The sequence below is a fragment of the Salvelinus alpinus genome, chromosome 30, assembly GCF_045679555.1.
Source record: "Salvelinus alpinus chromosome 30, SLU_Salpinus.1, whole genome shotgun sequence".
NCBI classification, from domain to species: Eukaryota; Metazoa; Chordata; class Actinopteri; order Salmoniformes; family Salmonidae; genus Salvelinus; species Salvelinus alpinus.
Window position 1 is genome coordinate 18,748,523 of NC_092115.1, and position 13,491 is coordinate 18,762,013.

The 13,491-nt window shown below is 53.0% G+C and overlaps 1 protein-coding gene across 1 annotated transcript in view; it reads right to left on the minus strand.

The window, feature by feature from the left end:
- The window catches only part of LOC139560170 (chromodomain-helicase-DNA-binding protein 7-like), a 152,326-nt gene that overhangs the window by 11,138 nt on the left and 127,697 nt on the right, over nucleotides 1–13,491 (minus strand). Inside the window, exons 25-28 of the mRNA XM_071376718.1 lie at nucleotides 4,241–4,344; nucleotides 2,621–2,750; nucleotides 2,239–2,357; nucleotides 75–423 (exon numbers count right to left, since the gene is read on the minus strand). Of these exons, the coding sequence (XP_071232819.1) occupies nucleotides 75–423; nucleotides 2,239–2,357; nucleotides 2,621–2,750; nucleotides 4,241–4,344 (702 nt within the window). The remainder of the gene's footprint in view (nucleotides 1–74; nucleotides 424–2,238; nucleotides 2,358–2,620; nucleotides 2,751–4,240; nucleotides 4,345–13,491) is intronic.

Genomic DNA, 13,491 nt, shown 5'->3' on the forward strand with positions numbered 1-13,491 from the left:
TTTATTATACACAAGTCATCATAAACTGTTCAAATGGTTTATCTTGTACAGCATCAGTCATCAGAGATCTATACCTCTGACGCCTCTCTTTGAAGGCGGCCCCTCCTTCCGCCAGGAGCCCCGTCGTCTCAGGCATAAAAGCGCCGCCCTTGGCCATATAAGGACTTCCCTCTGTCATGAATGCTCCGTCCTCCTGCACGTAGGCCCCTCCTCCGTCTGTGACCATGGAGAAGAGATGTTCTCGGGGCTGGCGGCGGCGGCGTCCGTCGGGCCGTGCCATGGCTTCCTGGCGGAGCTGCTCCCTCTTGTGCGTGCGCTGGTAGGCCGTGATGAGGCGGCGGAGTCTAGCGGTGAGGGCCGAGGCCGCCGGCCAGTACAGACGACCCGCCCCTCTGCTGCCTGCTACATTCTCACCTGGTTTAGCTGGGAGGAGGAATATTAGGACTACTAAATGAGTCTGCATACCGTTGAGAAGATTCTGAAGAGCAACTTTGGTTTCTTTGGATGCGCACATTGGTTATTTGATACAAAATAGAAATGTTTAAATTACTTAAATGATGGACTGATGAATGGTAAATGATCCTCTGATTTGTATCAGATTGCTAGCAAATGTCATTTTCAACCTTTTTATTCCACTTATCCCAAATGGTGTTTTGTAATATACAGTGGGGCAAAAAAGTATTTAGTCAGCCACCAATTGTGCAAGTTCTCCCACGTAAAAAGTAATTTTCATCATAGGTACACTTCAACTATGACAGACAAAATGAGAAAAAAAAATCCAGAAAATCACATTGTAGGATTTTTTATGAATTTATTTGCAAATTATGGTGGAAAATAAATAAAATAAAATCACCTACAAACAAGCAAGATTTCTGGCTCTCACAGACCTGTAACTTCTTCTTTAAGAGGCTCCTCTGTCCTCCACTCGTTACCTGTATTAATGGCACCTGTTTGAACTTGTTATCAGTATAAAAGACACCTGTCCACAACCTCAAACAGTCACACTCCAAACTCCACTATGGCCAAGACCAAAGAGCTGTCAAAGGACACCAGAAACAAAATTGTAGACCTGCACCAGGCTGGGAAGACTGAATCTGCAATAGGTAAGCAGCTTGGTTTGAAGAAATCAACTGTGGGAGCAATTATTAGGAAATGGAAGACATACAAGACAAGACCACTGATAATCTCCCTCGATCTGGGGCTCCACGCAAGATCTCACCCCGTGGGGTCAAAATGATCACAAGAACGGTGAGCAAAATTCCCAGAACCACACGGGGGGACCTAGTGTGGTAATATCAAGTAATGCAAGGGGAAGAAATGGCACAGCAGCCAATTTGGGATGGGGTGTGGATGACCACACACCATAGCAGTCATCATAGCAGTCAACCTTTGGTCCCACCTGCAGAGAGCTGGGACCAAAGTAACAAAGCCTACCATCAGTAACACACTACGCCGCCAGGGACTCAAATCCTGCAGTGCCAGACGTGTCCCCCTGCTTAAGCCAGTACGTCCAGGCCCGTCTGAAGTTTGCTAAAGTGCATTTGGATGATCCAGAAGAAGATTGGGAGAATGTCATATGGTCAGATGAAACCAAAATATAACTTTTTGGTAAAAACTCAACTCGTCGTGTTTGGAGGACAAAGAATGCTGAGTTGCATCCAAAGAACACCATACCTACTGTGAAGCATGGGGGTGGAAACATCATGCTTTGGGGCTGTTTTTCTGCAAAGGGACCAGGACGACTGATCCGTGTAAAGGAAAGAATGAATGGGGCCATGTATCGTGAGATTTTGAGTGAAAACCTCCTTCCATCAGCAAGGGCATTGAAGATGAAACGTGGCGGGGTCTTTCAGCATGACAATGATCCCAAACACACCACCCGGGCAACGAAGGAGTGGCTTCGTAAGAAGCATTTCAAGGTCCTGGAGTGGCCTAGCCAGTCTCCAGATCTCAACCCCATAGAAAATCTTTGGAGGGAGTTGAAAGTCCATGTTGCCCAGCAACAGCCCCAAAAGATCACTGCTCTAGAGGAGATCTGCATGGAGGAATGGGCCAAAATACCAGCAACAGTGTGTGAAAACCTTACAGAAAACGTTTGACCTCTGTCATTGCCAACAAAGGGTATATAACAAAGTATTGAGATAAACTTTTGTTATTTAGTCAGCACAATTGGTGGCTGACTAAATACTTTTTTGCTCCACTGTATGACAAAGCTAGACAGGCCAGTCATTCACTTACATTCACCACTCTCAACGTCCACAGTCTCCTCTTTGTCATCCAGGGGTGAGTTCGCGAAGTCCTCCATCTCATCTTTAAAGGTCATGCGGAGAGGCTTGTACTCTGGGTCTTCATCCTCTCTGTACACACAAGAAAACAGGGATGAAAGAAAGAGAAAGAAGAGGGAGAAATTACTCTTCAAATTAAAAACAGAATGAAACAAAGGAGCAGGGAAAAGAGGGGAACACAGGAAAGATAATGGAAAGATGAGGGAGATGGGAGGTTGGAATGAAAAGGAAAAAAAGGTGGTGAGAGAGAAAAGATGAACAAATGGAGAGAGACAGGAGGTGGAAAAGAAGAGGAGGAAAAAAGTGGTGGTGGTGAATATTGGCTAGTGTCTTACCCCTCCGGACCATCTGCCATCATGTCCGCCCCCCTCTGCTCTGCAGCGATGGCCTTGGCGTCGGGCATGCCCACCCGCTCCAAGAAACACAGCGCAGGGTCGGCACGCATCGAGTTATACTTCTCATAGCCTGGATAGACAGACAGGAAGACAGACAGGAAGAGAATGAGAGAAAATGGGTATGACAGTGATTGAATTACCGAGTTCTACTTTTCACATCGGGGGAGGAGGAGAGAGGGAGTGGGTGAGAGATTATTGAATTATTATGACTGGGAACCTACATGCACAGGAACAAGGCCCAGAACTAAGTCCAGTTTGAATGACAATTCACATTGAAACTATACAGGCGACACACACCTAGCCGTCAATCACGAAAGACACCGTAGCATCAATCATAAAAGATAACGAAATGCAATACAACGCCAGAAGGATCCACTTGCATACAGAGATAAAACTAAACCATTATGAAGTTCACAATCAGAATAAAACCCAACTGCCATCCGTATCAAACGCAGCTGAAGAGGAGAGAAAAACAGAAAGCATGACCCCAGGGCCCAGATGCAGACAGAGGGCAGCGCCTGTTGGAGTGTGTGTCTGACTGGTTGTGTCAGTGGGTGTGTGGGGAAGAAAATCTGTGTAAGTGTGTGTGAGGCTTTGCCCAAGTGTGCCAGCGAACGAGAGAGAGATGCCCGTTGAAGTCGTCCAAGCAGAACAGATAAAAGCCTGCAGATCCTACTAAGCACGGCGGTGGGAGGAGGGAGGGAGGATGGAGGCACAGGCTGGACAACCGTGACAGTGAGCAGACCAGACCATCAGCCCCCCCCTCCCTCCCCAAAGCCCCCGGCAGAACATCACATTTCAATTAGGATTTATGCGGTGACACATTGTTCCTAACCGCCGCTGCGCCCCGAGCCAAGCGCTAATCATGAGGGGGTTTATAGGCCATCACTCTTCCCTCTTGCAGTCCTGGAGAGTGTGCGTGAGTGTTGTGTGAGACAGTGTGTGTGTACGTTGTGTGCGTGTAGGGTGTGTGAGGCAGAGAGCAGCATCCTCCCCAGGTCTCCCAAGTGAATGAGGATTATGATTAACTATAGGCTAGCTGTATTGTATCCATGTGTGTTTGAGACAGCGCCCGTGTCTGTGTGTGTGTATGCTCGTCAGGGCTGAGGCACAGGGTGGCAATTACAGAGAATAATGACAATTATCCCAAATTAATATTAATCACCATCAATATAATTACCACTATTAAATCATTACAGCTTCTATCTTGTTTGGCACTGTAATACAATTCAAATGGTCCAATGTAAACCAGCTAGCTCATAGCTAGAAGAGATTAAACAGAAGTGCTTCAACCAACTGTGGTGGACAGAACACTGTCTAACCATGAAGTAGAACACGTCCACAACACCGACAGCCTCTTCTCGGGGGGCTGGACATGGCCACCAATCAATCACCTGATGTCTCACTGAGCCAGCTGTGCTCCGCGGTCGCTAAGGGAACACCAATCAAGCTGAAGAAGCCAGGGGTGTGTGTGTGTGTGTGTGTGTGTGTGTGTGTGTGTGTGTGTGTGTGTGTGTGAGTGTGTGTGTGTGTGTGTGAAGCGGAGGGGTTGGGCTTTACCGTGTTTGAAGACACCGATGAGCAGCGATTTGTCTGCCTTGCTGTCCCACCAATCGGCGGGCACCTCGGCGTGGAAAGGCTGCGGGATCCAGATATCCATTTCACTGTGGGCCCAAACCAAGGAGAGAGAGAGAGAGACAGACCGAGAGACAGGTGGAGAGACAGGCGGAGAGACCGGCGGAGAGGAAAACGGATTAAAAGGGTCTAAAATCAACACGCAATCATTTAATCTGATGTGTGTCTAATGGGCCCATTCTCCAGGGGTCTGGGAGGAATTATGGTCATTAGACAATTCTGGAACATCTCGACAGAGGCCAAATGGCACACTATTCACAATATTGTGCTATGACCAGAGCCAAAAGTAGTGCACTATATATGGAATAGGGTGCCATTTGGGAAGTAGACCCATCTGGAAGGAGACATAGGCAGAAGAGGCCTAACACCATCACCCCTACCAGACTACTGTCCACAACACCATCACCCCTACCAGACTACTGTCCACAACACCATCACCCCTACCAGACTACTGTCCACAACATCATCACCCCTACCAGACTACTGTCCCCAACACCACCACCCCTACCAGACTACTGTCCCCAACACCACCCCTACAAGACTACTGTCCCCAACACCACCACCACCCCTACCAGACTACTGTCCCCAACACCATCACCCCTACCAGACTACTGTCCACAACACCATCACCCCTACCAGACTACTGTCCACAACACCATCACCCCTACCAGACTACTGTCCACAACATCATCACCCCTACCAGACTACTGTCCCCAACACCACCACCCCTACCAGACTACTGTCCCCAACACCACCCCTACAAGACTACTGTCCCCAACACCACCACCACCCCTACCAGACTACTGTCCCCAACACCATCACCCCTACCAGACTACTGTCCACAACACCATCACCCCTACCAGACTACTGTCCACAACACCATCACCCCTACCAGACTACTGTCCACAACATCATCACCCCTACCAGACTACTGTCCCCAACACCACCACCCCTACCAGACTACTGTCCCCAACACCACCCCTACAAGACTACTGTCCCCAACACCACCACCACCCCTACCAGACTACTGTCCCCAACACCATCACCCCTACCAGACTACTGTCCACAACACCATCACCCCTACCAGACTACTGTCCACAACACCATCACCCCTACCAGACTACTGTCCCCAACACCATCACCCCTACCAGACTACTGTCCCCAACACCATCACCCCTACCAGACTACTGTCCGCAACACCATCACCCCTACCAGACTACTGTCCGCAACACCATCACCCCTACCAGACAACTGTCCCCAACACCACCACCACCCCTACCAGACTACTGTCCACAACACCATCACCCCTACCAGACTACTGTCCCCAACACCACCACCACCCCTACCAGACTACTGTCCCCAACACCACCACCACCCCTACCAGACTACTGTCCCCAACACCACCACCACCCCTACCAGACTACTGTCCCCAACACCACCACCACCCCTATCAGACTACTGTCCACAACACCATCACCCCTACCAGACTACTATCCACAACACCATCACCCCTACCAGACTACTGTCCGCAACACCATCACCCCTACCAGACAACTGTCCCCAACACCACCACCACCCCTACCAGACTACTGTCCACAACACCATCACCCCTACCAGACTACTGTCCCCAACACCACCACCACCCCTACCAGACTATTGTCCCCAACACCACCACCACCCCTACCAGACTACTGTCCCCAACACCACCACCACCCCTACCAGACTACTGTCCCCAACACCACCACCACCCCTACCAGACTACTGTCCACAACACCATCACCCCTACCAGACTACTGTCCCCAACACCACCACCACCCCTACCAGACTATTGTCCCCAACACCACCACCACCCCTACCAGACTACTGTCCCCAACACCACCACCACCCCTACCAGACTACTGTCCCCAACACCACCACCACCCCTATCAGACTACTGTCCCCAACACCACCACCCCTACCAGACTACTATCCACAACACCATCACCCCTACCAGACTACTGTCCACAACACCACCACCCCTACCAGACTACTGTCCACAACACCTCCACCCCTACCAGACTACTGTCCCCAACACCATCACCCCTACCAGACTACTGTCCACAACACCATCACCCCTACCAGACTACTGTCCCCAACACCACCACCCCTACCAGACTACTGTCCACAACACCACCACCCCTACCAGACTACTGTCCACAACACCATCACCCCTACCAGACTACTGTCCCCAACACCACCACCACCCCTACCAGACTACTGTCCACAACACCACCACCCCTACCAGACTACTGTCCACAACACCATCAGACTACTGTCCACAACACCATCACCCCTACCAGACTACTGTCCACAACACCATCACCCCTACCAGACTACTGTCCACAACACCATCACCCCTACCAGACTACTGTCCCCAACACCACCACCCCTACCAGACTACTGTCCACAACACCACCACCCCTACCAGACTACTGTCCACAACACCATCACCCCTACCAGACTACTGTCCACAACACCATCACCCCTACCAGACTACTGTCCACAACACCATCAGACTACTGTCCACAACACCATCACCCCTACCAGACTACTATCCACAACACCATCACCCCTACCAGACTACTGTCCGCAACACCATCACCCCTACCAGACAACTGTCCCCAACACCACCACCACCCCTACCAGACTACTGTCCACAACACCATCACCCCTACCAGACTACTGTCCCCAACACCACCACCACCCCTACCAGACTATTGTCCCCAACACCACCACCACCCCTACCAGACTACTGTCCCCAACACCACCACCACCCCTACCAGACTACTGTCCCCAACACCACCACCACCCCTACCAGACTACTGTCCACAACACCATCACCCCTACCAGACTACTGTCCCCAACACCACCACCACCCCTACCAGACTATTGTCCCCAACACCACCACCACCCCTACCAGACTACTGTCCCCAACACCACCACCACCCCTACCAGACTACTGTCCCCAACACCACCACCACCCCTATCAGACTACTGTCCCCAACACCACCACCCCTACCAGACTACTATCCACAACACCATCACCCCTACCAGACTACTGTCCACAACACCACCACCCCTACCAGACTACTGTCCACAACACCTCCACCCCTACCAGACTACTGTCCCCAACACCATCACCCCTACCAGACTACTGTCCACAACACCATCACCCCTACCAGACTACTGTCCCCAACACCACCACCCCTACCAGACTACTGTCCACAACACCACCACCCCTACCAGACTACTGTCCACAACACCATCACCCCTACCAGACTACTGTCCCCAACACCACCACCACCCCTACCAGACTACTGTCCACAACACCACCACCCCTACCAGACTACTGTCCACAACACCATCAGACTACTGTCCACAACACCATCACCCCTACCAGACTACTGTCCACAACACCATCACCCCTACCAGACTACTGTCCACAACACCATCACCCCTACCAGACTACTGTCCCCAACACCACCACCCCTACCAGACTACTGTCCACAACACCACCACCCCTACCAGACTACTGTCCACAACACCATCACCCCTACCAGACTACTGTCCACAACACCATCACCCCTACCAGACTACTGTCCACAACACCATCACCCCTACCAGACTACTGTCCCCAACACCACCACCCTTACCAGACTACTGTCCACAACACCATCACCCCTACCAGACTACTGTCCACAACACCACCACCCCTACCAGACTACTGTCCCCAACACCATCACCCCTACCAGACTACTGTCCACAACACCATCACCCCTACCAGACTACTGTCCACAACACCACCACCCCTACCAGACTACTGTCCCCAACACCACCATCACCCCTACCAGACTACTGTCCACAACACCACCACCCCTACCAGACTACTGTCCCCAACACCACCACCACCCCTACAAGACTACTGTCCCCAACACCATCACCCCTACCAGACTACTGTCCACAACACCATCACCCCTACCAGACTACTGTCCACAACACCATCACCCCTACCAGACTACTGTCCACAACACCACCACCCCTACCAGACTACAGTCCACAACACCATCACCCCTACCAGACTACTGTCCACAACACCATCACCCCTACCAGACTACTGTCCACAACACCATCACCCCTACCAGACTACTGTCCACAACATCATCACCCCTACCAGACTACTGTCCCCAACACCACCACCCCTACCAGACTACTGTCCCCAACACCACCCCTACAAGACTACTGTCCCCAACACCACCACCACCCCTACCAGACTACTGTCCCCAACACCATCACCCCTACCAGACTACTGTCCACAACACCATCACCCCTACCAGACTACTGTCCACAACACCATCACCCCTACCAGACTACTGTCCACAACATCATCACCCCTACCAGACTACTGTCCCCAACACCACCACCCCTACCAGACTACTGTCCCCAACACCACCCCTACAAGACTACTGTCCCCAACACCACCACCACCCCTACCAGACTACTGTCCCCAACACCATCACCCCTACCAGACTACTGTCCACAACACCATCACCCCTACCAGACTACTGTCCACAACACCATCACCCCTACCAGACTACTGTCCCCAACACCATCACCCCTACCAGACTACTGTCCCCAACACCATCACCCCTACCAGACTACTGTCCGCAACACCATCACCCCTACCAGACTACTGTCCGCAACACCATCACCCCTACCAGACAACTGTACCCAACACCACCACCACCCCTACCAGACTACTGTCCACAACACCACCACCACCCCTACCAGACTACTGTCCCCAACACCACCACCACCCCTACCAGACTACTGTCCCCAACACCACCACCACCCCTATCAGACTACTGTCCACAACACCATCACCCCTACCAGACTACTATCCACAACACCATCACCCCTACCAGACTACTGTCCGCAACACCATCACCCCTACCAGACAACTGTCCCCAACACCACCACCACCCCTACCAGACTACTGTCCACAACACCATCACCCCTACCAGACTACTGTCCCCAACACCACCACCACCCCTACCAGACTATTGTCCCCAACACCACCACCACCCCTACCAGACTACTGTCCCCAACACCACCACCACCCCTACCAGACTACTGTCCCCAACACCACCACCACCCCTACCAGACTACTGTCCACAACACCATCACCCCTACCAGACTACTGTCCCCAACACCACCACCACCCCTACCAGACTATTGTCCCCAACACCACCACCACCCCTACCAGACTACTGTCCCCAACACCACCACCACCCCTACCAGACTACTGTCCCCAACACCACCACCACCCCTATCAGACTACTGTCCCCAACACCACCACCCCTACCAGACTACTATCCACAACACCATCACCCCTACCAGACTACTGTCCACAACACCACCACCCCTACCAGACTACTGTCCACAACACCTCCACCCCTACCAGACTACTGTCCCCAACACCATCACCCCTACCAGACTACTGTCCACAACACCATCACCCCTACCAGACTACTGTCCCCAACACCACCACCCCTACCAGACTACTGTCCACAACACCACCACCCCTACCAGACTACTGTCCACAACACCATCACCCCTACCAGACTACTGTCCCCAACACCACCACCACCCCTACCAGACTACTGTCCACAACACCACCACCCCTACCAGACTACTGTCCACAACACCATCAGACTACTGTCCACAACACCATCACCCCTACCAGACTACTGTCCACAACACCATCACCCCTACCAGACTACTGTCCCCAACACCACCACCACCCCTACCAGACTATTGTCCCCAACACCACCCCTACCAGACTACTGTCCCCAACACCACCACCACCCCTACCAGACTACTGTCCCCAACACCACCACCACCCCTACCAGACTACTGTCCACAACACCATCACCCCTACCAGACTACTGTCCCCAACACCACCACCACCCCTACCAGACTATTGTCCCCAACACCACCACCACCCCTACCAGACTACTGTCCCCAACACCACCCCTACCAGACTACTGTCCCCAACACCACCACCACCCCTATCAGACTACTGTCCCCAACACCACCACCCCTACCAGACTACTATCCACAACACCATCACCCCTACCAGACTACTGTCCACAACACCACCACCCCTACCAGACTACTGTCCACAACACCTCCACCCCTACCAGACTACTGTCCCCAACACCATCACCCCTACCAGACTACTGTCCACAACACCATCACCCCTACCAGACTACTGTCCCCAACACCACCACCCCTACCAGACTACTGTCCACAACACCACCACCCCTACCAGACTACTGTCCACAACACCATCACCCCTACCAGACTACTGTCCCCAACACCACCACCACCCCTACCAGACTACTGTCCACAACACCACCACCCCTACCAGACTACTGTCCACAACACCATCAGACTACTGTCCACAACACCATCACCCCTACCAGACTACTGTCCACAACACCATCACCCCTACCAGACTACTGTCCACAACACCATCACCCCTACCAGACTACTGTCCCCAACACCACCACCCCTACCAGACTACTGTCCACAACACCACCACCCCTACCAGACTACTGTCCACAACACCATCACCCCTACCAGACTACTGTCCACAACACCATCACCCCTACCAGACTACTGTCCACAACACCATCACCCCTACCAGACTACTGTCCCCAACACCACCACCCCTACCAGACTACTGTCCACAACACCATCACCCCTACCAGACTACTGTCCACAACACCACCACCCCTACCAGACTACTGTCCCCAACACCATCACCCCTACCAGACTACTGTCCACAACACCATCACCCCTACCAGACTACTGTCCACAACACCACCACCCCTACCAGACTACTGTCCCCAACACCACCATCACCCCTACCAGACTACTGTCCACAACACCACCACCCCTACCAGACTACTGTCCCCAACACCACCACCACCCCTACAAGACTACTGTCCCCAACACCATCACCCCTACCAGACTACTGTCCACAACACCATCACCCCTACCAGACTACTGTCCACAACACCATCACCCCTACCAGACTACTGTCCACAACACCACCACCCCTACCAGACTACAGTCCACAACACCATCACCCCTACCAGACTACTGTCCACAACACCACCACCCCTACCAGACTACTGTCCCCAACACCACCACCCCTACCAGACTACTGTCCCCAACACCACCACCCCTACCAGACTACTGTCCCCAACACCACCACCCCTACCAGACTACTGTCCACAACACCACCACCCCTACCAGACTACTGTCCACAACACCACCACCCCTACCAGACTACTGTCCCCAACACCATCACCCCTACCAGACTACTCTCCCCAACACCACCACCCCTACCAGACTACTCTCCCCAACACCACCACCCCTACCAGACTACTGTCCCCAACACCACCACCCCTACCAGACTACTGTCCACAACACCATCACCCCCACCAGACTACTGTCCACAACACCATCACCCCCACCAGACTACTGTCCACAACACCATCACCCCCACCAGACTACTGTCCACAACACCACCACCCCTACCAGACTACTGTCCCCAACACCACCACCCCTACCAGACTACTGTCCACAACACCATCACCCCTACCAGACTACTGTCCACAACACCATCACCCCTACCAGACTACTGTCCCCAACACCACCACCACCCCTACCAGACTATTGTCCCCAACACCACCACCACCCCTACCAGACTACTGTCCCCAACACCACCACCACCCCTACCAGACTACTGTCCCCAACACCACCACCACCCCTATCAGACTACTGTCCCCAACACCACCACCCCTACCAGACTACTATCCACAACACCATCACCCCTACCAGACTACTGTCCACAACACCACCACCCCTACCAGACTACTGTCCACAACACCTCGCTCTGGATAAGAGCGTCTGCTAAATGACTTAAATGTAATGTAATGTACTGTCCACAACACCACCACCCCTACCAGACTACTGTCCACAACACCATCACCCCTACCAGACTACTGTCCCCAACACCACCACCACCCCTACCAGACTACTGTCCACAACACCACCACCCCTACCAGACTACTGTCCACAACACCATCAGACTACTGTCCACAACACCATCACCCCTACCAGACTACTGTCCACAACACCACCACCCCTACCAGACTACTGTCCACAACACCATCACCCCTACCAGACTACTGTCCCCAACACCACCACCACCCCTACCAGACTATTGTCCCCAACACCACCACCACCCCTACCAGACTACTGTCCCCAACACCACCACCACCCCTACCAGACTACTGTCCCCAACACCACCACCACCCCTATCAGACTACTGTCCACAACACCATCACCCCTACCAGACTACTATCCACAACACCATCACCCCTACCAGACTACTGTCCGCAACACCATCACCCCTACCAGACAACTGTCCCCAACACCACCACCACCCCTACCAGACTACTGTCCACAACACCATCACCCCTACCAGACTACTGTCCCCAACACCACCACCACCCCTACCAGACTATTGTCCCCAACACCACCACCACCCCTACCAGACTACTGTCCCCAACACCACCACCACCCCTACCAGACTACTGTCCCCAACACCACCACCACCCCTACCAGACTACTGTCCACAACACCATCACCCCTACCAGACTACTGTCCCCAACACCACCACCACCCCTACCAGACTATTGTCCCCAACACCACCACCACCCCTACCAGACTACTGTCCCCAACACCACCACCACCCCTACCAGACTACTGTCCCCAACACCACCACCACCCCTACCAGACTACTGTCCCCAACACCACCACCACCCCTATCAGACTACTGTCCCCAACACCACCACCCCTACCAGACTACTATCCACAACACCATCACCCCTACCAGACTACTGTCCACAACACCACCACCCCTACCAGACTACTGTCCACAACACCTCCACCCCTACCAGACTACTGTCCCCAACACCATCACCCCTACCAGACTACTGTCCACAACACCATCACCCCTACCAGACTACTGTCCCCAACACCACCACCCCTACCAGACTACT